Below are 26,857 nucleotides of genomic sequence, written 5' to 3' on the forward strand. Positions count from 1 at the left end.
TAAATGTGTCATCACACGGTCATCTCGCCAACTACTGCTCATGCAACTATTGCTATCACATAACGATAAAGTAAAGCAATTATTGGCGCTTGCATCTTATGCAATAAAGAGACAACCATAAGGCTTCTGCCAATTGCCGACAACTTCAACAAAACATGATCATCTTCTACAACAACTTATATCTCATCACATCTTGACCATATCACATCACAACATGCCCTGCAAAAACAAGTTAGACGTCCTCTACTTTGTTGTTGCAAATTTTACCTGGCTGCTACGGGCTTAGCAAGAACCGTTCTTACCTACCCAGCGAAAACCACAACGATAGTTTGTCAAGTTAGTGCTGTTTTAACCTTCTCAAGGACCGGGCGTAGCCACACTCGGTTCAACTAAAGTTGGAGAAACTGACACCCGCTAGTCAACTGTGTGCATAGCACGGCGGTAAAACCAGTCTCGCGTAAGCGTACGCGTAATGTCGGTCTGGGCCGCTTCATCCAACAATACCGCCGAACCAAAGTGTGACATGCTGGTAAGCAGTATGACTTATATCGCCCACAACTCACTTGTGTTCTACTCGTGCATATGACATCTATGCATAAAACCTAGGCTCGGATGCCACTGTTGGGGAACGTAGTAATTTCAAAATTTTCCTACGCACACGCGAGATCATGGTGATGCATAGCAACGAGAGGGGAGAGTGTTGTCCACGTACCCTCGTAGACCGAAAGCGGAAGCGTTATCACAATGCGGTTGATGTAGTCGTACGTCTTCACGATCCGACCGATCAAGTACCAAACGCACGGCACCTCCGAGTTCAGCACACGTTCAGCCCGATGACGTCCCTCGAACTCCGATCCAGCCGAGGGTTGAGGGAGAGTTTCGTCAGCACGACGGCGTGGTGACGATGTTGATGTTCTACCGACGCAGGGCTTCGCCTAAGCACCGCTATAATATTATCGAGGACTATGGTGGAGGGGGGCACCGCACACGGCTAAGAGATCAAACAGATCAATTGTTGTCTATTTGGGGTGCCCCCCTGCACCCGTATATAAAGGAGCAAGGGTGGAGGAGGCCGGCCCTAGGAGGGGGCGCGCCAAGTGTGGAGTCCTACTAGGACTCCCTAGTCCTAGTAGGATTCCACCTCCCATATGGAATAGGAAAAGAGGAAGGGAAAAGGAGAAGGAAGGAAGGGGGCACCCCCCTTCCCTAGTCCAATTCGGACCAGACCAAGGGGAGGGGTGCGGCCACCCTTGAGGCCCTTTTCCTTCTTTCCCGTATGGCCCAATAAGGCCCAATGCATATTCCCGTAACTCTCCGGTACTCCAAAAAATACACGAATCACTCGGAACCTTTCCGATGTCCGAATATAGTCGTCCAATATATTGATTTTTACGTCTCAACCATTTCGAGACTCCTCGTCATGTCCCCGATCTCATCCGGGACTCCGAACTCCTTCAGTACATCAAAACTCACAAACTCATAATATAACTGTCATCGAAACCTTAAGCGTGCGGACCCTACGGGTTCGAGAACAATGTAGACATGACCGAGACACGTCTCCGGTCAATAACCAATAGCGGAACCTGGATGCTCATATTGGCTCCCACATATTCTATGAAGATCTTTATCGGTCAGACCGCATAACAACATACGTTGTTCCCTTTGTCATCGGTATGTTACTTGCCCGAGATTCGATCGTCGGTATCTCAATACCTAGTTCAATCTCGTTACCGGCAAGTCTCTTTACTCGTTCCATAATACATCATCCTGCAACTAACTCATTAGTTGCAATGCTTGCAAGGCTTAAGTGATGTGCATTACCGAGAGGGCCCAGAGATACCTCTCCGACAATCGGAGTGACAAATCGTAATCTCGAAATACGCCAACCCAACAAGTACCTTCGGAGACACCTGTAGAGCACCTTTATAATCACCCAGTTACGTTGTGACGTTTGGTGGCACACAAAGTGTTCCTCCGGTAAACGGGAGTTGCATAATCTCATAGTCATAGGAACATGTATAAGTCATAAGAAAGCAATAGCAACAAACTAAATGATCAAGTGCTATGCTAACGGAATGGGTCAAGTCAATCACATCATTCTCCTAATGACGTGATCCCGTTAATCAAATGACAACTCATGTCTATGGTTAGGAAACATAACCATCTTTGATCAACGAGCTAGTCAAGTAGAGGCATACTACTGACACTCTGTTTGTCTATGTATTCACACATGTATTATGTTTCCGGTTAATACAATTCTAGCATGAATAATAAACATTTATCATGATATAAGGAAATAAATAATAACTTTATTATTGCCTCTAGGGCATATTTCCTTCACCCTAGGCCTTGTTTCCTAGCATTGCAATACCGTTTACGCTCACTTTTATCATTAGTTACCTTGCTGTTTTTATAATTTCAGATTACAAAAACTATTATCTACCATCCATATACCACTTGTATCACCATCTCTTCGCCGAACTAGTGCACCTATACAATTTACCATTGTATTGGGTGTGTTGGGGACACAAGAGACTCTTTGTTATTTGGTTGCAGGGTTGCTTGAGAGAGACCATCTTCATCCTACGCCTCCTACGGATTGATAAACCTTAGGTCATCCACTTGAGGGAAATTTGCTACTGTCCTACAAACCTCTGCACTTGGAGGCCCAACAACGTCTACAAGAAGAAGGTTGTGTAGTAGACATCAAGCTCTTTTCTGGCGCCGTTGCCGGGGAGGTTAGCGCTTGAAGGTATATCTTTAGATATTGGAATCGAGTCTTTTAGTTTCTTGTTTTATCACTTGTTTAGTCTATAAAAGAAAACTATATAAAAAATGGAATTGAGTCTACCTCATACGCTTTATCTTTTTAATATCTTTCATGAGTATGATGGAAAGGATAATTGTGCTCAAGTGCTAGAAGAAGAAATCTATAAAATGTTTGGCACTAAATATTTGAATGATGAGCATGATTGCAATGTTGTTAGTATGAATTCCTTGAATATCCATGATGCTAATGATATGCAAAGCCACAAGCTTTGGGAAGCTATGTTTGATGAAGATGATATTTTTTGTCCCCCAAGTTTTGATGTGCAAATTTATTATGATGATAGCATGCCTCCTATTTATGATGATTATGTTGATGAAAGTGGTTTCGGAGAGGTCATGACTTTATTTTGTGATGAATCCACTATTCCGGAAGAGGTTCCAATTGATTATGAGAACAAAGTTGCTATCTATGACGATTATTGTGATGACTTGTATTCTATAAAGAATAATTATATCCATGAAACTTGTCGTCATGATTTTAGTTTCCAATTGGATTATGCCTCACATGATAGTTATTTTGTTGAGTTTGCTCCCACTACTATTCATGAGAAGAAGTTTGCTTATGTGGAGAGTAATAAAAATTATATGCTTGTGCATCGTGAAAATAGTGCTTTATGTGATAGTTATATTGTTGAATTCATTCATGATGCTACTGAAAATTATTATGAGGGAGGAACATATGCTTGTAGGAATTGCAGTAATATCAACTTTCCTCTCTATGTGCTTAAAATCTTGAAGTTATGCTTGTTTTGCTTTCCTATGCAAGTTGATTCTTGTTCCCACAAGTTGTTTGCTCACAAAATCCCTATGCATAGGAAGTGGGTTAGACTTAAATGTGCTAGTCATATTCTTCAAGATGCTCTCGTTATGTTTCAATTCTTATCTTTTATGTGAGCATCATTGAAATCATCATGCCTAGCTAGGGGCGTTAAACGATAGCGCTTGTTGGGAGGCAACCCAATTTTATTTTTGTTCCTTGCTTTTTGCTCCTGTTTAGTAATAAATAATTCATCTAGCCTCTGTTTGGATGTGGTTTAATGTTTTAATTAGTGTTTGTGCCAAGTAGAACCTTTGAGAAAACTTGGGGAAAGTCTTGTTGATCATGCTGTAAAAAACAGAAACTTTAGTGCTCACGAGAATTGCTGCCATTTTTATTTGGAGAGTGATATTTAGTTGATTATTTTTGCAGATGATTAATAGATAAATTACTCAGGTCCAGAAATTTATTTTAGAATTTTTGGGGTTCCAGAAGTATACATTTGATCCAGATTACTACAGACTGTTCTGTTTTTAACAGATTCTGTTTTCATCGTGTTGTTTGCTTATTTTGATGAACCTATGAGTAGTATCGGAGGGTATGAACCATAGAGAAGTTGGAATACAGTAGATATTACACCAACATGAATTTAGAATGAGTTCATTACAGTACCTTATGATGGTGATTTATTTTCTTATACTAACGGAGCTTACGAGTTTTCTGTTAAGTTTTGTGTTGTGAAGTTTTCAAGTTTTGGGTAAAGATTCGATGGACTATGGAATAATGAGTGGCAAGAGCCTAAGCTTTGGGATTACCAAGGCACCCCAAGGTAAAATTCAAGGACAACAGAAAGCCTAAGCTTGGGGATGCCCCGGAAGGCATCCCCTCTTTCGTCTTCGTTCATCGGTAACTTTACTTGGAGCTATATTTTTATTCGCCACATGATATGTGTTTTGCTTGGAGCGTCATTTTATTTAATTTTGTTTTGCTTGCTGTTTGAATAAAATACCAATATCTGAAATTATTAAATGTTAGAGAGTCTTCACATAGTTGCATAATTATTGACTACTCATTGATCTTCACTTATATCTTTCGGAGTAGTTTGTCGTTGCTCTAGTGCTTCACTTATATCTTTTTAGAGCACGATGGTGGTTTTATTTTATAGAAATAATTGATCTATCATGATTCACTTATATTATTTTGAGAGTCCTTAGAACAGCATGGTAGTTCTCTTTGGTTATGAAACTAGTCCTAATATGATGGGCATCCAAGAGGGATATAATAAAAACTTCCATATAGAGTGCATTGAATACTATGAGAAGTTTGATACTTGATGATTGTTTTGAGATATGAGGATGGTAATATTAGAGTCATGCTAGTTGAGTAGTTGCGAATTTGAGAAATACTTGTATTGAAGTTTGTGATTCCCGTAGCATGCACGTATGGTGAACCGTTATGTGATGAAGTCAGAGCATGATTTATTTATTGATTGTCTTCCTTATGAGTGGCAGTCGGGGACGAGCGATGGTCTTTTCCTACCAATCTATCCCGCTAGGAGCATGTGCGTAGTACTTTGTTTCGATAACTAATAGATTTTTGCAATAAGTATGTGAGTTCTTTATGACTAATGTTGAGTCCATGGATTATACGCACTCTCACCCTTCCACCATTGCTAGACTCTCTAGTACCGCGCAACTTTCGTTGGTACCATAAACCCACCATATACCTTCCTAAAAATAGCCACCATACCTACCTATCATGGCATTTCCATAGCCATTCCGAGATATATTGCCATGCAACTTTCCACCGTTCCGTTTGTTATGACACGCTTCATCATTGTCATATTGCTTGCATGATCATGTAGTTGACATCGTATTTGTGGCAAAGCCACCGTTCATAATTCTTTCATACATGTCACTCATGCATCATTGAACATCCTGGTACACCGCCGGAGGCATTCATATAGAGTCATATCTTGTCCTAAGTATCGAGTTGTAATTCTTGAGTTGTAAGTAAATAAAAGTGTGATGATCATCATTATTAGAGTATTGTCCCAGTGAGGAAAGGATGATGGAGACTATGATTCCCCCACAAGTCGGGATGAGACTCCGGACTAAAAAAATAGGCCAAAGAAGCCCAAATAAAAAAAGAGGCCATAAAAAAGAGAAAAGGCCCAAATAAAAAAAATATAAAATAAAAAATGAGAGAAAAAGAGAGAAGGGGCAATGCTACTATCCTTTTACCACACTTGTGCTTCAAAGTAGCACCGTGATCTTCATGATAGAGAGTCTCCTATGTTGTCACTTTCATATAATAGTGGGAATCTTTCATTATAGAACTTGGCTTGTATATTCCATTGATGGGCTTCCTCAAAATGCCCTAGGTCTTCGTGAGCAAGCAAGTTGGATGCACACCCACTTAGTTTCTTTTGTTGAGCTTTCATGCATTTATAGCTCTAGTGCATCCGTTGCATGGCAATCCCTACTCACTCACATTAATATCTATTGATGGGCATCTCCATAGCCCGTTGATACGCCTAGTTGATGTGAGACTATCTTCTCCTTTTTGTCTTCTCCACAACCACCATTCTATTCCACCTATAGTACTATGTCCATGGCTCACGCTCATGTATTGCGTGAAGATTGAAAAAGTTTGAGAACATCAAAAGTATGAAACAATTGCTTGGCTTGTCATCGGGGTTGTGCATGATTTAAATACTTTGTGTGGTGAAGATGGAGCATAGCCAGACTATATGATTTTGTAGGGATAGCTTTCTTTAGCCATGTTATTTTGAGAAGACATGATTACTTTGTTAGTATGCTTGAAGTATTATTATTTCTATGTCAATATTTTCCACATCAAAAAATTTGTTTTTATCATTTACCTACTCGAGGATGAGCAGGAATTAAGCTTGGGGATGCTGATACGTCTCCAACATATTTATAATTTTTGATTGTTCCATGCTATTATATTATCAACTTTGGATATTTATGGGCTTTATTATGCACTTTTATATTATTTTTGGGACTAGCCTATTAACCCAGAGCCCAGTGTCAGTTTCTGTTTTTTTTGCCTATTTTAGGGTTTCGAAGAAAAGGAAAATCAAAAGGAGTCCAATTGACCTGAAACTTCATGAAACTTATTTTTGGATCAGAAGAAGCCCAGAAGACTTGGAGTCCATGTAAGGGAAGCTTCGAGGAGGCCACGAGGTAGGGGGGTGCGCCCACCCCCCTAGGGTGCGCCCTCCACCCTCGTGGGCCCCTTGTGGCTCCCCTGACGTACTTCTTCCGCCTATATATATATCCATATACCCTAAAAACATCCGGGAGCACAATAGATCGAGAGTTCCGCCGCCAGAAGCCTCCGTAGCCACCGAAAGCCAATCTAGACCCATTCCAACACCCTGCCGGAGGGGGAATCCCTCTCCGGTGGCCATCTTCATCATCCCGGTGCTCTCCATGACGAGGAGGGAGTAGTTCTCCCTCGGGGCTGAGGGTATGTACCAGTAGCTATGTGTTTGATCTCTTTCTCTCTCTCGTGTTCTTGAGGTGATACGATCTTGATGTATCACGAGCTTTGCTATTATAGTTGGATCTTATGATGTTCCCCCCCCCCCTCTACTCTCTTGTAATGGATTGAGTTTCCCCTTTGAAGTGATCTTATCGGATTGAGTCTTTAAAGATTTGAGAACACTTGATGTATGTCTTGTCGTGCGTATCTGTGGTGACAATGGGATATCACGTGATTCACTTGATGTATGTTTTGGTGATCAACTTGCGGGTTCCGCCCATGAACCTATGCATAGGGGTTGGCACACGTTTTCGTCGTGATTCTTCGGTAGAAACTTTGGGGCACTCTTTGAGGTTCTATGTGTTGGTTGAATAGATGAATCTGAGATTGTGTGATGCATATCGTATAATCATACCCATGGATACTTGAGGTGACATTGGAGTATCTAGGTGACATTAGGGTTTTGGTTGATTTGTGTGTTAAGGTGTTATTCTAGTACAAACTCTGGGGCTGTTTGTGACACTTATAGGAATAGCCCAACGGATTGATTGGAAAGAATAACTTTGAGGTGGTTTCGTACCCTACCATAATCTCTTCGTTTGTTCTCCGCTATTAGTGACTTTGGACTGACTCTTTGTTGCATGTTGATGGATAGTTATGTGATCCAATTATGTTATCATTGTTGAGGGAACTTACACTAGAGAAAGTATGAACCCTAGGCCTTGTTTACTAGCATTGCAATACCGTTTACGCTCACTTTTACCATTAGTTACCTTGCTGTTTTTATAATTTCGGATTACAAAAACTATTATCTACCATCCATATACCACTTGTATCACCATCTCTTCGCCGAACTATTGCACCTATACAATTTACCATTGTATTGGGTGTGTTGGGGACACAAGAGACTCTTTGTTATTTGGTTGCAGGGTTGCTTGAGAGAGACCATCTTCATCCTACACCTCCTACGAATTTATAAACCTTAGGTCACCCACTTGAGGGAAATTTGCTACTGTCCTACAAACCTCTGCACTTGGAGGCCCAACAATGTCTACAAGAAGAAGGTTGTGTAGTAGACATCACTCAACAGTAATTTGTTCACCCACCGTAAAATACTTATGCTCTTGAGAGAAGCCACTAGTGAAACCTATGGACCCCGGGTCTATCTTCCATCATATTAATCTTCCAACACTTAGTTATTTTCATTGCCTTTTATTTTACTTTGCATCTTTGTCATAAAAACACCAAAAATATTATCTTATCATATCTATAAGATCTCACTCTCGTAAGTGACCGTGTAGGGATTGACAACCCCTTATCGTGTTGATTGCAAGGATTTATTTGTTTTGTGTAGGTGCGAGGGACTCGCGCGTAGCCTCCTACTGGATTGATACCTTGGATCTCAAAAACTGAGGGAAATACTTATGCTACTTTGCTGCATCACCCTTTCCTCTTCAAGGGAAAACCAACGCAGTGCTCAAGAGGTAGCACGTCTTCTGCGGCTTCGGGCACTCGCGCCGGAAGTTCCCGCGCTCGCCACAGTTGTAGCAGCAGCCACAACACTTCCCTTCGTTGCCCGACGTTGTGCTCGCTGCGCCGTCGTCATCGTGGTTGCCGAAACTGCCCTGGCGTCGCTACCAAGCCGCCCACTGCATTGCTGTCATCATCAGCTGCTTGCCCGCGTGCTCACCGCCGCGTCCTTTCCTCGAACGCCTTGAGCCACGCAAGCGCCTCCTCGAACGCCATCTCCTCCATGTTGTAGAATTGCTCGATTCCGGCCATCGCGGCGTATAGGCGGTCTGACACGGTGTCGAGCAACTTCTTCACCATGGTGTTGTCATCGAGCGTCGACCCAAGCACCGCGTACCTCACCACCATGCCGCTGACCTTCCCGGCGTACTTGTCCAGCTCATCGCTGTCGTCCATTCGCAGGTGATCGAACTCGCTGCGCAGTGTCACGAGCCTCTCCGCTCGCACCTGCTACCTCTTCAGCACTGTGTTGGTTTTCCCTTGAAGAGAAAAGGGTGATGCAGCAAAGCAGCGTAAGTATTTCCCTCAGTTTTTGAGAACCAAGGTATCAATACAGAAGGAGACCACGCGCGAGTCACCTCGTACCTACACAAACAAATAAGAACCTCGCAACCAACGCGATAAAGGGGTTGATCCCTTCACGGCCACTTGCAAGAGTGAGTTCTGATAGAGATAATAATAATAAGATAAATATTTTTGGTATTTTTATGATATAGATTGAAAGTAAAGATTGCAAAATAAGATAGATTGGAAACTTGTATGATAGAAAATAGACCCGGGGGCCATAGGTTTCACTAGCGGCTTCTCTCAATATAGAATAAGTATCACGGTGGGTGAACAAATTACTGTCGAGCAATTGATAGAAAAGCGAATAATTATGAGAATATCTAGGTATGATCATGTATATAAGCATCATGTCCGTGACAAGTAGACCGAATCCTGCCTGCATCTACTACTATTACTCCACACATCGACCGCTATCCAGCATGCGTCTAGAGTATTAAGTTCATAAGAACAGAGTAATGCCTTAAGCAAGATGGCATGATTTAGAGGGATAAACTCATGCAATATGATAAAAACCCCATCTTTTTATCCTCTATGGCAACAATACAATATGTGTCGTTTCCCTTTCTGTCACTAGGATCGAGCACCGCAAGATTGAACCCAAAGCTAAGCACTTCTCCCATTGCAAGAAAGATCAATCTAGTAGGCCAAACCAAACTGATAATTCGAAGAGACTTGCAAAGATAACCAATCATACATAAAAGAATTCAGAGAAGATTCAAATATTGTTCATAGATAAACTTGATCATAAACCCACAATTCATCGGATCTCGACAAACACACCGCAAAAAGAGTTACATCGAATAGATCTCCAAGAAGGTCGAGGAGAACTTTGTATTGAGATCCAAAGAGAGAGAAGAAGCCATCTAGCTACTAGCTATGGACCCGAAGGTCTGAGGTAAACTACTCACACATCATCGGAGGGGCCATGGAGTTGATGTAGAGGCCCTCCATGATCAATGCCCCCTTCGACGGAGCTCCGAAAAAGGCCCCAAGATGGGATCTCTTGGGTACAGAAGGTTGTGACGGTGGAATTAGGTTTTTGTGGTGCTCCTGGAGGTTTGCGGGGTACGTAGACATATATAGGAGGAAGAAGTAGGTCGGTGGAGCAACGAGGGGCCCACGAGGGTGGAGGGCGCGCCCAGGGGGGTAGGCGCGCCCCCTGCCTCGTGGCCTCCTCTTTGATTGCTTGACGTCCACTCCAAGTCCTCTGGATCACGTTTGTTCCAAAAATCACGCTCCCGGAGGTTTCATTGCGTTTGGACTCCGTTTGATATTCCTTTTCTATGAAACACTAACATAGGCAAAAAACAACAATTTGGGCTGGGCCTCCGGTTAATAGGTTAGTCCCAAAAATAATATAAAAGTGTAAAATAAAGCCCATTATCATCCAAAATAGATAATATAATAGCATGGAACAATAAAAAATTATAGATATGTTGGAGACGTATCAAGCATCCCCAAGCTTAATTCCTGCTCGTCCTCGAGTAGGTAAATGATAAAAACAGAATTTTTGATGTGGAATGCTTCCTAACATATTTATCAATATAATTTTCTTTATTGTGGCATGAATGTTCAGATCCGAAAGATTCAAGATAAAAGTTTAATATTGACATAAAAATAATAATACTTCAAGCATACCAACTAAGCAATCATGTCTTCTCAAAATAACATGGCCAAAGAAAGTTCATCCTTACAAAATCATATAGTTTGGTCATGCTCCATTTTCGTCACACAAGAATGCTCTCATCATGCACAACCCCGATGACAAGCCAAGCAATTGTTTCATACTATAGTAATCTCAATTTTTTTTCAACTTTCATGCAATACATGAGCGTGAGCCATGGATATAGCACTATGGGTGGAATAGAATATAATGAAGGGGGTTATGTGGAGAAGAGAAAAAAGGAGAAATTCTCACATCTACGCGGCTAATCAATGGGCTAGGGAGATGCCCATCAATTGATGTTAATGCAAGGAGTAGGGATTGCCATGCAACATATGCACTAGAGCTATAAATATATGAAAGCTCAACAAAAGAAACTAAGTGGGTGTGCATCCAACTTGCTTGCTCACGAAGACCTAGGGCACTTGAGGAGGCCCATTATTGGAATACACCAGCCAAGTTCTATAATGAAAAATTCCCATTAGTATATGAAAGTGACAAAACAAGAGACTCTCTATCATAAAGATCATGGTGCTACTTTGAAGCACAAGTGTGGAAAAAGGATAGTAACATTGCCCCTTTTTATTTTATTTTTAAATATATTTTTGGTCCTTCTTTTTTTATTTGGCCTTTCTTTTTCTTCTTTTTTTTCTTTTTTGGGACAATGCTCTATTAATGATGATCATCACACTTCTATTTATTTACAACTCAATGATTACAACTCGATACTAGAACAAGTTATGACTCTATATGAATGCCTCCGGCGGTGTACCGGGATGTGCAATGACTCATGAGTGACATGTATGAAAGAATTATGAATGGTGGCTTTGCCACAAATATGATGTCAACTACATGATCATGCAAGGCAATATGACAATGATGATGCGTGTCATAATAAACGGAATGGTGGAAAGTTGCATGGCAATATATCTCGGAATGGCTATGGAAATGCCATAATAGGTAGGTATGGTGGCTGTTTTGATGAAGATATAAGGAGGTTTATGTGTGATAGAGCGTATCGTATCACGAGGTATAGATGCACCAGCGAAGTTTGCACCAACTCTCAAGGTGAGAAAGGGCTATGCACGGTACCGAAGAGGCTAGCAATGATGGAAGAGTGAGAGTGTGTATAATACATGGAGTCAACATTAGTCATAAAGAATTCACATACTTATTGCAAAAATCTACAAGTCATCAAAAACCAAGTATTACGCGCATGCTCCTAGGGGGATAGATTGGTAGGAAAAGACCATCGCTCGTCCCCGACCGCCACTCATAAGGAAGACAATCAAATAACACCTCATGTTTCAAATTTGTTACACAATGTTTATCATACGTGCATGCTACAGGACTTGCAAACTTCAACACAAGTATTTCTCAAATTCACAACTACTCAACTAGCACAACTTTAATATCACTATCTCCATATCTCAAAAGAATCATCAAGTATCAAACTTCTCTTAGTATTCAATGCACTTATATGAAAGTTTTTATTATGCCTAAAAGCAAATTGCCATGTTGTTCTAAAGGACTCTCAAAATAATACTCCCTCCGTTCCTAAATATTTGTCTTTCTAGAGATTTCAACAAGTGACTACATACGGAGCAAAACGAGTGAATCTATACTCTAAAATATGTCTATATACATCCATATGTGGTAACCATTTAAGATCTCTAAAAAGACCAATATTTAGGAACGGAGGGAGTATAAGTGAAGCATGAGAGATCAACAATTTCTATAAAGTGAAACCACCACCGTGCTCTAAACGATATAAGTGAAGCACTAGAGCAAAAACTATATAGCTCAAAAGATATAAGTGAAGCACATAGAGTATTCTAATAAATTCTAATTCATGTGTGTCTCTCTCAAAAGGTGTGTATAGGAAGGATGATTGTGGTAAACTAAAAAGACTCAAATCATACAAGACACTCCAAGCAAAACACATATCATGTGGCGAATAAAAATATAGCTCCAAGTAAAGTTACCGATGAACGAAGACAAAAGAGGGGATGCCTTCCGGGGCATCCCCAAGCTTAGGATTTTTGGTGCCCTTGGATTTAACTTGGGGTGCCTTGGGAATCCCCAAGCTTAGGCTCTTTCCACTCCTTGTTCTATAATCCATCAAATCTTTACCCAAAACATGAAAACTTCACAACACAAAACTTAACAAGAAAATCTCGTGAGCTCCGTTAGCGAAAGAAAACAAAACACCACTTCAAGGTACTGTAATGAACTCATTCTTTATTTATATTGGTGTTAAACCTACTGTATTCCAACTTCTCTATGGTTTATAAACTCTATTACTAGCCATATATTCATCAAAATAAGCAAACAACACACGAAAAACAGAACAGTCTATAGTAATCTGTAACTAACGCAAACTTATGGAACCCCAAAAATTCTAAAATAAATTGCTGTACATGAGGAATTTATCTATTAATCATCTGTAAAAAGAATTAACTAAATATCACTTTCCAATAAAAAATGGCAGCAATTCTCGTGAGCGCTAAAGTTTCTATTTTTTACAGCAAGATCAAAAAGACTTTCCCCAAGTCTTCCCAACGGTTCTACTTGGCACAAACACTAATTAAACACAAAAACACAACCAAAACAGAGTCTAGATAAATTATTTATTACTAAACACGAGCAAAAAGCAAGGAGTAAAAATAAAATTGGGTTGCCTCCCAACAAGCGCTATCGTTTAACGCCCCTAGCTAGGCATAAAAGCGAGGATAGATCTAGGTATTGCCATGATAATGATAAGGTAAATCACGAAAACTCATCTCATACTCCCTACGTTCAGCAGCAAGTTTTCGTTGTGGCAAGCAAAAGTAATCAACATGGCTAAATTTAATGGGACAAAAGTCCCCAAGATCAAGCTCGGGAGGTATTGGTTCCTCCTTTGGCCCCTCATATTGCACAATCAATTCATCATTATAAGCATTCTTTTGGCAAAAAGTCATGAGTTTTTGTTCAAGGGAAAAACCCAATCCATTATGCTGGATAGAAAAATTATCATTAAATTCAGAGATCCTATCAACAAGAACATCGGTAGGAACCTTTTTTTCTAAGGTTTTCATTAAAAGCAACATGATCTAATGATCGTAAACGCATAATGTCTTCTTGATAAAAAAGGATTGCTTCTATGGGAGGACGGCCGACATCCACCCTAATATGCGCAAAAATTTCATTGGCCTCTTCTATTATAAATCTGAACTCATGAGCTAAAAAGATGGTCGCTACTCGCTTAACAGAAGAATGCTCAATATTAGAAAATTCTAGGAAAATCATTTCTATGGAAGGATGCATATGTAAAAATTGTCTTTCAAGTTCAACTATGAGCAAAGATATAGCATCCGCGAGACTACTAGTTTTATGAAGAATAGACCCGCTCATGGTGGGCAAAGCACCGACACAAGTAAAGAAATCTTGAATAACTCCCTTCCCAATAATATAACCGCTACCAATCCAAAACCTTTTAGTGTGTAAAATAGTAGGATTTTCAGGAGGATCATTAATAGCATCAAAGTTTTCCATATTATTGTCCTTATCAACGATAACCTCCTCAGTTTCAGACATGAGGGCAGGAAATTGCAAAAATAATAAGCACACAGGAGGCAGGAAGGAAAAAGAGGCAAATCGGAAAAGAGGGCGAATAAAACGGCAAGGGTGAAGTGGGGGAGAGGGAAACGAGAGGCAAATGGCAAATAATGTAATGCGAAGGATAAGAGTTGTGATGGGTACTTGGTATGTCTTGACTTGGCGTAGATCTTCCCGGCAACGGCGCCAGAAATCCTTCTTGCTACCTCTTGAGCACTGCGTTGGTTTTCCCTTGAAGAAGAAAGGGTGATGTAGCAAAGCAGCATAAGTATTTCCATCATTTTTTGAGAACCAAGGTATCAATCCAGTAGGAGACCACGCGCAAGTCACCTCGTACCTACACAAACAAATAAAAACCTCGCAACCAACGCGATAAAGGGGTTGTCAATCCCTTCAAGGCACTTGCAAGAGTGAGATCTGATAGAGATAAATATAATAAGATAGTTTTTGTTGGTATTTTTATGATATAGATTGAAAGTAAAGATTGCAAAATAAGATAGATTGGAAACTTGTATGATGGAAAATAGACCCGGGGCCATAGCTTTCACTAGTGGCTTCTCTCAAGATAGCATAAGTATTACGGTGGGTGAACAAATTACTGTCAAGCAATTGATAGAAAAGAGAATAATTATGAGAATATCTAGGTATGATCATGTATATAGGCATCACGTCCGTGACAAGTAGACCGACTTCTGCCTGCATCTACTACTATTACTCCACACATCGACCGCTATCCAGCATGCATCTAAAGTATTAAGTTCATAAGAACAGAGTAACGCCTTAAGCAAGATGACATGATGTAGAGGGATAAACTCATGCAATATGATATAAACCCCATCTTTTTATCCTCGATAGCAACAATACAATACGTGTCGTTTCCCTTTCTGTCATTGGGATCGAGCACCGCAAGATTGAACCCAAAGCTAAGCACTTCTCCCATTGCAAGAAAGATCAATCTAGTAGGCCAAACCAAACTGATAATTCGAAGAGACTTGCGAAGATAACCAATCATACATAAAAGAATTCAGAGAAGATTCAAATATTGTTCATAGATAAACTTGATCATAAACCCACAATTCATCGGATCTCGACAAACACACCGCAAAAGAAGATTACATCGAATAGATCTCCAAGAGAATCGAGGAGAACTTTGTATTGAGATCCAAAGAGAGAGAAGAAGCCATCTAGCTACTAGCTATGGCCCCGAAGGTCTGAGGTAAACTACTCACACATCATCGGAGGGGCCATGGAGTTGATGTAGAGGCCCTCTGTGATCAATGCCCCCTCCGGTGGAGCTCCAAAAAAGGCCCCAAGATGGGATCTCTTGGGTACAGAAGGTTGCGGCGGTGGAAATAGGGTTTCGTGGTGCTCCTGGATGTTTGTGGGGTATGTAGATATATATAGGAGGAAGAAGTAGGTCGGTGGAGCAACGAGGGGCCCACGAGGGTGGAGGGCGCGCCCCCCTGCCTCGTGGCCTCCTTGTTGATTGCTTGATGTCCACTCCAAGTCCTCTGGATCACGTTTGTTCCAAAAATCACGCTCCCAAAGGTTTCATTCCGTTTGGACTCCGTTTGATATTCATTTTCTACGAAACACTAAAATAGGCAAAAACAGCAATTTGGGCTAGGCCTCCGGTTAATAGATTAGTCCCAAAAATAATATAAAAGTGTAAAATAAAGCCCATTAACATCCAAAACAGATAATATAATAGCATGGAACAATCAAAAATTATAGATACGTTGGAGACGTATCATCTAGCTCGTCGTCGTCAGCAGCGGCAGCTGCAATGACATCGCCCCGCCACCACCATCGTGAGGGATGAGCACCATGGTCGCCGGTGATTGCCTCAAACCGTGGCTCTGATACCAATTGTTGGTGTCTTACCCTTGAACCCTAGCTAGCCCTAGCTCTCTCTCCCTCTCTCTCTCTGTAGCACTCTCTTCTCTCTCTGCTATGCTTCGAACGACGCAAGGAAGAAGAAAGGAGGAAGAAAGACATAGGAGACACGGTGGGTTTTCCAGCGCATGAACGCCGCCTCAACAACGGCCTTTTCCCGAGCAACAGACTCGACACCACACCCATTACAATGAGCTCAACAGGGGTCTTATACCCAGGGCCAGCAGTGGGCACGACCCATGCTCCCACCTAGTCCACGTGCTTGATCCGACCCGCTCTGACCGTTCCCACGATGCGCACGCTGGCGCGGGGATCGCGTCGAGCCCGCAACGAATCAGTGCCAATCACCCCGTCCAGCTCGCCAATGGCTTGGACCTGGTCTGGTGCCTCACGCTCATACACGCGTGTCCGCACCCCTGCTCTTCCTACGCACGCACACATGCAACCCAGACCTGCCCCGTACACTAGTCGGACACAGGTCAGACTATGAACTAGTCGGATGATACGTCTCCAACGTATCAATAATTTTGATTGTTCCATGCTATTATATTATCCATCTAGGATGTTTTACATGCATTTATATGCTATTTTACATAATTTTTGGGACTAACCTATTAATCTAGAGCCCAGTGCCAGTTTTCTATTTTTTCCTTGTTTTTGAGTATCATGGAAAATGAAAACCAAACGGAGTCCAATTGACCTGAAATTTCACGGAGATTATTTTTGGACCAGAAGAAGCCCACGGAGTATCGAAGATGGGCCAGAAGAGTCCCGAGGCACCCACGATGGGGGGGGGCTACCTCGTGGCCGCCTCGGGGACTCCCCTGACTTGTTCCCGACTCCAACACCTCTTATATATACCCAAACTTCCAGAAAGAAACCTAGATCGGGAGTTCCGCCACCGCAAGCCTCCGTAGCCACCAAAAACCAATCTAGACCCGTTCCGGCACCCTGCCGGAGGGGGGAATCCCTCTCCGGTGGCCATCTTCATCATCCCGGCGCTCTCCATGACGAGGAGGGAGTAGTTCACCCTCGGGGCTGAGGGTATGTACCAGTAGCTATGTGTTTGATCTCTCTCTCTCTCTCTCATGTTCTTGATTCGGCACGATCTTGATGTATCGTGGGCTTTGCTATTATAGTTGGATCTTATGATGCTTCTCCCCTCTACTCTCTTGTAATGGATTGAGTTTTCCCTTTGAAGTTCTCTTATCAGATTGAGTCTTTAAGGATTTGAGAACACTTCATGTATGTCTTGCATGTGCTTATCTGTGGTGACAATGGGATACTCACGTGATCCACTTGATGTATGTTTTGGTGATCAACTTGCGAGTTCCGTGACCTCGTGAACTTATGCATAGGGGTTGGCACACGTTTTCGTCTTGACTCTCCGGTAGAAACTTTGGGGCACTCTTTTGAAGTTCTTTGTGTTGGTTGAATAGATGAATATGAGATTGTGTGATGCATATCGTATAATCATACCCACGAATACTTGAGGTGACATTGCAGTATCTAGGTGACATTAGGGTTTTGGTTGATTTGTGTCTTAAGATGTTATTCTAGTATGAACTCTAGGATAGATTGAATGGAATTAATAGCTTCATGTTATTCTACTACAGACTCTTGAATAGATCGATCAGAAAGGATAACTTTGAGGTGGTTTCGTACCCTACAATAATCTTTTTGTTTGTTCTCCGCTATTAGTGACTTTGGAGTGACTCTTTGTTGCATGTTGAGGGATAGTTATATGATCCAATTATGTTATTATTGTTGAGAGAATTTGCACTAGTGAAAGTATGGACCCTAGGCCTTGTTTCGAAGCATTGCAATACCGTTTGTGCTCACTTTTATTATCAGTTACCTTGCTGTTTTTTATATTTTCAGATTACAAAAACCTATATCTACCATCCATATTGCACTTGTATCACCATCTCTTCACCGAACTAGTGCACCTATACAATTTACCATTGTATTGGGTGTGTTGCGGACACAAGAGACTCTTTGCTATTTCGTTGCAGGGTTGTTTGAGAGAGACCATCTTCATCCTACGCCTCCCATGAATTGATAAATTTTAAGTCATCCACTTGAGGGAAGTTTGCTACTGTCCTATAAACCTCTGCGCGTGGAGGCCCAACAACGTCTATAAGAAGAAGGTTGTGTAGTAGACATCATCGCACCATGGACAGACAATGGCCAGACACTGGCCAAACACGCACACATGCATGCCACACACCCGACGCATCACGCGTGCACACACACGCACACCCGACACGGTCGCCGTGGCTTATTGCCAACACATGTGTGGTATATGTTGCACCGAACGGAGTACCAAGCTTTATTCAAGATGATGTGTATGCAGTTGGATTGGATGACGAGGGGGATTTTTACCCAACATGAGTGGCAACATAATCTTCGTAGAAACACATTAGCTGAAGTAGAGAGAAGTGTTGGCGAGCGGCCATCGTGCAAGGCTTCGACTATAGGATATAGAATACAGGTCATTCTATCTTCCAATAGAAACACATTAGCTGGGATGGTGCGCGCGAGCTGGCCAGTTGCATGAGATCTTGTGTTTGAACCCTAGCCTAGCCATATCAAACTAGAGGTAGGAGGAAAAAAATCGAAATTAATAGAGGAAGGGGGGACATACTTAAGGTTGGACCAAGCATTCTGCCTCGAGAAAGAAGAACCTGGTAGGTAGCACCCCTCTTGAACCGGAAGTAAATTAGAAAATCAGACAGTAAAATAAACCCTCTTGAACTGAGAGTAAATTAGAAAACCAGACATTAAAACAAACCAGTTGACGTGACATTCACAATCAACCGGGGAAAATTAAACGAGGTAATTTTGGCACAAGTTCACATAAATTGGGTAAAAAAATGTGGGGAAAAAACTGCTAAATCAGGTAATTGTTGTCATAAACATGAAACAAAGGGACAAAAACGAAATAATTGCCCATAAGATCTCAACGACTGTGGCAGGCAACCAATTCCTCTGTCTGTGGACACAAAACTAATTAACATCCAATGATGGCCTAAGGATCTCTTGAGATACACGTTTCGAACACCAAAAAAATATGAAAAGAAATTTGTCCTCTCCTGGCCCACACTTTTCTTTTCCGACGGCCCCTTGCTCACACCTGATAATCCAATCCATTCTCACACGGCAGGGGCAATCGTCCCTTCAGGACGATGACCATGAGCTCGACCACCATTTCCCTACATTTTCTACCCCAAAAGCGACTCTCGGCTAGTAGCAATTGGTAATGGTAAGCCGCGCATGACGTCGTTCCGCAGGCAAGCAGACCGAAACCACGGACGGACGGACGGACGGCAAAAATCAGGATGAAACGATTCCTGACGCCGCCAGCAGATGCCGCAGAAGATTCCGAGCGCATCTCGCCATCCCTTTCACCTTTCCCGTCCACCACCACCACCACCACCATTACCAATTTCTCTCGCAATTGTTTCTCTCGCCAAACCCGCCCGTTTCCCGGCTATAAATGCCGCCTCTGCACCAAGCTTCAATTCCCTTTTCCCCTCTTCCCCAGCTCCCTTGCTAGGTTTCCTTCCGCTCCGCCGTGAGAGCACGCCAAACAGCAGAGCACAATCTGTTTCTTGGCTGCTGTCCAGCCCCGTCCACAGTGGCCAAAAGCCCGCCACCTCAGCCAAATCCTTCTTCCCAAATCTTAGGTTTTGACTTGGGGAGGCTCTGCCCAAATTTTCTTCCCCGGTCGTCCATTTCCAGGGGAGGTTCTGCCAAAAAATTCTCCCCTCATCATCCATTTCCCAGGGAAGGCTCTGCCAAAAATTCCTTCACTGATCATCCATTTCCCAGGGGAGGCTCTGCCAAAAATTCCTTCGCCGATCATCCATTTCCAGGGGAGGCTCTGCCAAAATTCCATCTGAACTTCATTCAATTTCCAAGGGGAGGTTCTGCCGAAATTTGATCTGCGACCGTTTCATTTCCAAGGGGAGGTTCTGGCAAAAAATAAAAAATATTTTTCTTGCCGCACAGCACCAAAACTTGCATCTGAAAACAGAACAGATCGATAATTTCATTGGAAGGTAAAGAAAAGAGTCTGTTGTGTTCTTGATGATAGAGCCGCAGTAGCACCAGGTGTAGATGTTGTTGCTGGTCCTGTTGGAGCATCCCCTTTCCGGATTTATGGTCGGCGCAGCGATCACTCGCCTCGTCCAGTCCTTCTCCGTCGTCTTCCTCTACTGGTTCTACGTCTTCTCCCTAACCACCCTGTAGCTCTGTAGCTGTAGCTGGAGTTCATACTAGTAACATAATCAAGCTAGCTAGCACTGAGTAACGAAGGTACCCAAGTGCTGTTACAAGGTGTGTTTTTTATACTCAAGATATAAGAGGAAGTGAAACTGTTGTAAGTTGTTGGGAGGTGACCATGTCAAGTGGGACCTCGTTCACGTCGAGCCAAGGGACCCGGAGCTCCAGGTCCGCCGAGGATTGCCCGGACCTCCGGGCCCAGATGGAGAAGAGGAGGAAGAGGAGGAAAGAGTCCAACCGGGAGTCGGCACGCCGATCTAGGGTGCGCAAGCAACAACACCTCGACGACCTCTCCTTGCAGGTTTGTTACACCCTTCCAAGCATGCTATTTATATAGGTGCACATAAGCATAAAGTTTGTACATGTCCATAATTTAATTGTGTAGTTGTCATAAATATTTAAAACATGTTTTTTTGTGAGAGCATGCGCCCAAGCATGCGAAAACAAAAATTGATGAAAACGAAGCCCCACCCGAAATATCTGCTCAGACAAAACACAGTTATTGTGATTTCCATGCCCCACCAATTGCCCCCTACCTAACACTTTGAGCAACACCACAAATTCATCCATCATCATGAGCTGCTTATAGTTTGCAATAGGTTGAGTTTCATCAAACTAGCTGCATCACATCTTCTACATGAAAGAAAACCTAACAAGAGCATGAGAAAAAAATGAATCTACATATTGCTAAGAAGAATATATTTTTGTGACAAAAACAGGTGGATCAGCTCAAGAACCAGAGCCAACAAATGAACATGGTGCTGGGCATGACCACCCAAAACCTTGTGGCGCTGCAAGCACAGAACTCGGTGATGCAGACACAGAAGATGGAGCTGGAGAGCAGGCTGTGCGCCCTGGGCGAGATCATCTGCTGCATGAACTCTATCACTAGCACAGCGAACCCCGTCGCCGCCATGGGCGCCACAACAAGCAGTGCCTATGACATTTTTGGCGCCGGCAGCACATGGAGCCAGCCCATAGACTTGTACCAGTGCTTCTAAGGAAGAAGAAGAATGGATGGTTGATGTTGTCATAGCTGGTAGGGCCTCTATGAAGGCATCAGGTTCTGTATCAATCATGTAGGGCCTTCGTGTCACCATTGATGCGTGCCCCTCTCTCTCTCTCTCTCTCTCTCTCTCTTGATTGTTTATTTTGTGAGGTTGGGTTGTAATGGTTGGTGAGGGAGGGTAGGAGGGGAATTGATGGGCCATTTTGTCAAAGAGAGAGAGAGAGGCTAGGGATTTTCTACTGGCTCCTGATGGTGATGTCTAGCTAGTAAGATGTGGAATTGGTACCTCTTGATATATAGTATATGCAAAGTGCTTCTCCATCTTCATGTACTCCCTAAGTTTATACTAAATCAATGACACTTATTTTGGGACGAATAATTATCTCCGCCTAAATCCTTCTCTTATCGCACGTGTCTCTTTTCCTCTTGGTTAGGCTCAAGTATTGCGCTCCAACATTTTTTGAGATGTGAAGCTAGGTAGGTTTTTGCCCATAAGTTATATTTTGCAGATCAGTGTAGATGTAAGTTCAGAAGCATGCAACATTTACGGATAAAAGTCGAATATTGCTCTATTGCCATCGCGACAAGGCAAGGTGACTCAAGAAAGAAGTATGCAAGCAAGATACCTAATTAATCAGAATAATTCATGGAGGCTGGGAATAAATCCATAAATCTCACTAAATACCTAATGCACACCAACGTGTGTAAAGGCTAGGATTTGAACCCTAATGGATACTGTCATGCCTCAACAACTCTACTAACCCACCAAAAGGTGGGCTCTCTACCTCTGCATTGTTCAATGTACAGAGCCCCAGCTCACTACAGAGCCTTGCAAAATCCTTATGATAGCCCATAGCTAAACACTAGGGGAGGGAAAACAAAGTCCCGGCCAAAACAGGATAATGCACAAACCCACCTAAGGATAGAGCATGCAAGAGATTACAAAAACATCATTGCCACGAAGTCATATAACTCAACGTAAAGCAGCCACCCCAACCAAAGTCATGAGACGAAGATTCATTTTTAACCTAAATAGCCAGCTCTAAAATATGGAGGAGAATTTTTTGGTGTACACAAATTATATCTTTACAGCATCTTTATATCTTCTTTTTAACATAGTACAATTACAGATGCTCACATACACTCACCCATATGAACGCGCATACATTGCTGGAAAGCCTGAAATAAATCCAGCAAAATGCGAGCACGGTTGGTTCCACCACAAGGAACCTAACCATATGAGCTACACTCATTTCGCGCATCTTTATATCTTTTGCTAAAGGAAATTGATGAGACAAAATCAATAAAAGTGAAAGCTGCAATGTATGCATCTGTTTGTTTAACAGTGTACTACAATGCTAGCACATTTCAAACTTTAACAAAGTTACAATGCACAGGACAAACATATGTTTCTCCAAGGTATCAAAGTCAGAGACCTCCGTGGCAGTACAGAACCGAATGCTACCTTTACAACCAAAGTGTTATTCCCCAATGTGACAAATTAGGTACACAGGGAAAAAAGCACTCGTTTGCTCAACATAGTGTTAGTAATATAGCATGGCTATAATATTTGGAACAAAGCAGCACTGTCACATTAGAGTGAATATTTCTTTCTTTCATTGCCTAAAATAACCGAAGATTTGTTTCCTCTCCCCCAAAATTCATATAAATGCATGCAGGACCACCTGATGATGCCTAAGCTGGAGCTGCTTTTTGGTATTTCGTTGCTAGATCTTTAGTTTGGTTCTTCTTTCTTAGCTTTGTAGGCTTGCTTCTTTGCTTTATTAGTTCTGTCAGTTTGTAGGTTTTTGGCTCTTGGTTCTTCTTGTTATACTTTCGCCATCGTGTCGTTCTCCTATGGCTGCGGGCATCCATCGATGCAGAGACCCAGGGTGATACCTGCTTTTCGATAAAGAAACCATGGCATTTTGCTTTAGTACTCAGAAATTCTTTTACGACACACATTTAGATGCATATTCCAGAAATAAGATCACATGAGACTCAATTATGTACAAAATTCCAATAGTGTTGGATATCATACCTCTGAAAACACAACTGCTCTCGGAAAACCTAAAGGGCCAGGAGCTCCGCAATTCATTAAGCAGAAAATAATTGATCCAGTTTATACAGAAAACAGGATCGAAAACCTCACGGAAGGCCCCTTTTATAAGGAAAACCGGGCCTACGGGCAATGAAAACATAACCGTGGCCATGGCAAAGCCAAAGACAAGTTTGTATTGTTCATGGGAAAGAATAACCCCATCCGGAAGATATCGCTTGGCATCGAGAGTATTCTGTAACCTTGAGTGCCTTTACATTTCAGCTTTCTCTGGTCTGAACCAGAGGGATAGCAGATGCAGATTTTCCTCTTTTCAGATCCGCCAAACGATGTATCAGCTTAATCATTAAAAGGAGAAGAGTTTCTGAGAGAAACCAAGAAAAAGCAAAACCAACACAAACATGTGAAGAAAGATCTAGAAGATGTGTAATCCCCAAAAGAAGAGCCAAAAAGGAACTGTAGAACAGTCAGAGCACTGATCAGCTTTCACAAAGTGGGCTCGCATTTCACTATGGTTCATTTCACCATCAGGCTTTATTTCAAAAACGAGGAAGGCACTGTTTTCTGCTTTGCCAAAAGCCATGTGCTCCCTCCCACAAGCGCCTACACACTGACCAACTTTTGAGATCTTTTCTAATTGCGGTTAGGATATTATTGGAGTACTCAAGCAAAGAAAATGTGCGTCTGCTGCTCGGACGCGTCTCTTGTTTTGTAATTTTTGGGTAGGAAGCCAATTAGACTGCTAGGGCAAGACGATCACGGCCGCGTCGAAAACCCCATAAGCCGGGTCCGTTGCAGTAGGAATTAAACTCGGGCCACTGTCCTGTAAACTGCTGAGATATCACACTCGGTGCAGGTTTGATAAGAGGAGAGTGAGTGTGAGCATTCAGAGAAATCGGTGCATTGAGAATCAAGCATCAAAAGCCATCAGCCTCAGACTTGGAAATGGTACCAACTAATGATGGGGGTGACAAATTCCATATCAAATCTGTTGGTCTCACCTCCCTGCACTGCACCTGTGGTAAGTGCTACAGTAGATGATATTCCGCATGCCAAGCAAAATTTGGTTTCCTTTTTTTTTTCTCAAACACGCATCAAAATGCATGTCATTTTTTAGAAGAAGCAAGAGGAAAAAAGGGTATAAACCTCAGAAAATTTCTGGAGATACCACATCAAGAAAGAAGTTGCCATTCATTTCCAGTCCTCCTACTTTGACAGGTTATATACAGCTGTTACATACATCAGAGATAGAGACCCAAAATTTCAGCCACTAGGCTGGCCAGTCAGATAGAGAAGTAAGAGAAACTGTGAAGAAATTCACTCCGAATCGCTTGATCAGTCATGCCAGCTTAGGAGCATCACGACGCATCGACGGATGATGTAGAGCCTGGCCTTGTGCTCCTTGAGAGACCTCTTGAGCCCCTTGAGCTTCAGATCATGAGCGCCTACCCTCATCTTCTGATGATATAGAAATGTGGCTGCCTCTTGGATTTGGAATCCCAAACTCTGGTTTGTGTTGGGTTTTTGGAGTTTGTAGTAGTACAGTTTATATAGGCGCCTTCTATGTGGGCTGTGTCAGTTGATGAGGCTTCTTTCAATGCCATGCTTGTGCACATATTTCCATAAACTAACTTATCGCTGCGTCCATGTCTGCATAAAGAAAAGGAAGTCTTATGTGATCCTGGAGTAATCTAAGTTCAATTTCCTGACGCCGGATTGACCCGATGATAAATAATAGGGTAATCGCATTGCAGTATCATCTGCACCGCACGATGGATAAATAAAAGAAGTTTATGATAAGGATGACTAAGCTCCCAATGGGATACCAGATAGAGCCACTACCATGGGTACCAAAGAAATCTCATGTTATAGTGCAGATACCTAATTTTAGTTTTCCATTCAAGGATTAAACAGCTCAAAAATATCGCCGGCGCAAACCATTCCTATATGTCCACCAAAGGGTTGACATGAGTAACACAAAATGGTAAGCACAGCATGTATCTGCAATGTTTGCTTTGTTGACACAACATGGCTTGTCTGGTTTAGCCGTTTAGGGATAACGTAAACAGAGCATGTAGGGCACCTAACTAAGCCAATGTCAAACATTAGGTTATATTTTATTTGAGGAGGTAGGAAAGTCAGCACCAATTACTTGTACAGGGCTATCACAATAACTTCTATAGTCAACTACCACTTGTTATGCAAGGTCAGCACAGTTGTGAATGTCAACTGAAACCCTGCTCCCAAAACGCAAGCTTAGCAGACAAACAGATGCAAGTAAGCTCCATCCCGTTATGTACACCGAACCTGCCCGTCAGTTACATGTTGGCTGCTGCAAATCGATCAGTGTTTTCCTTTCCCTTTTTAGAAATGTTTGGATCCAAAGAATCTTAAACACAATCTAGGGGAGCAATGGCAGTAGTCTTGTTCATACGAAATCTGCAATAAAGTTGTCCATACAAACTATAGAAGAGCTACCGTTTTCATTCGAATTAAATTTGTCACAACTTTGTAATTCTTCTTTCTGTCCACGCAAACTGACACTGCAAAATTTAAACAGATAGCAACAAATTAGGATGTACATTTAACTTTTCTTCAGAAGAAAAAAGAAGTAAATGTACAATGCACATTTATACCTCATAGCTAGATGGCAGCCCTTGTAATGTGCCACTTCTTCCCAATGACAATAGAGGGTGACAGGTCGAATCTGGGTGGAAGGTCCCATACCCTAATTGAAATTTCTACCAATATAATTATCTCATTCTAGTTGAAAGTAGGAACCAGTTCTTTTTGTCCTATCCGGACCAAAAACTGAGACAGACAACCCGGAGCTATCTCTTTTTGGTTAGTTTCGGAGCGGAAATGGATGCAAATTTTCTTCCGTAGAATATGGAATTGAATGTGGAAGCATGGCTTCTTGTTGAAAGGAATATGAGAACAAAGATCTGACAAGTGCAATCAAGGTTGGAAAAGGCGGTAGGCGTAAGCGAGGCGGTTGGCCTTCGCCTAGTGCCTAGGCGGTGCTTAAGCGTCCTAGGCACGGCCTAGGCAGTAATATAGCTTCTACTTGATGTTAATTTAGGCCAGATAAATAAGGTAACTACCAGCTACTACCATTTGAATGTGTCATGTTTGGCATTTTAGTGCAAT

General features: G+C 42.2%; 1 protein-coding gene across 1 annotated transcript; it reads left to right on the forward strand.

The window, feature by feature from the left end:
• The first annotated feature begins 19,883 nt into the window (after window positions 1-19,883).
• On the forward strand, window positions 19,884-22,027 carry LOC119301254 (bZIP transcription factor 44-like). Its single transcript, XM_037578193.1, has 2 exons — window positions 19,884-20,940; window positions 21,359-22,027. Exons 1-2 carry the CDS (start codon window positions 20,758-20,760, stop codon window positions 21,638-21,640), a joined length of 465 nt encoding a protein of 154 aa, XP_037434090.1. The 5' UTR covers window positions 19,884-20,757; the 3' UTR covers window positions 21,641-22,027.
• The last annotated feature ends 4,830 nt before the right edge of the window (window positions 22,028-26,857 follow it).

Source organism: Triticum dicoccoides, chromosome 5A (genome assembly GCF_002162155.2).
Source record: "Triticum dicoccoides isolate Atlit2015 ecotype Zavitan chromosome 5A, WEW_v2.0, whole genome shotgun sequence".
Lineage (NCBI taxonomy): Eukaryota > Viridiplantae > Streptophyta > Magnoliopsida > Poales > Poaceae > Triticum > Triticum dicoccoides.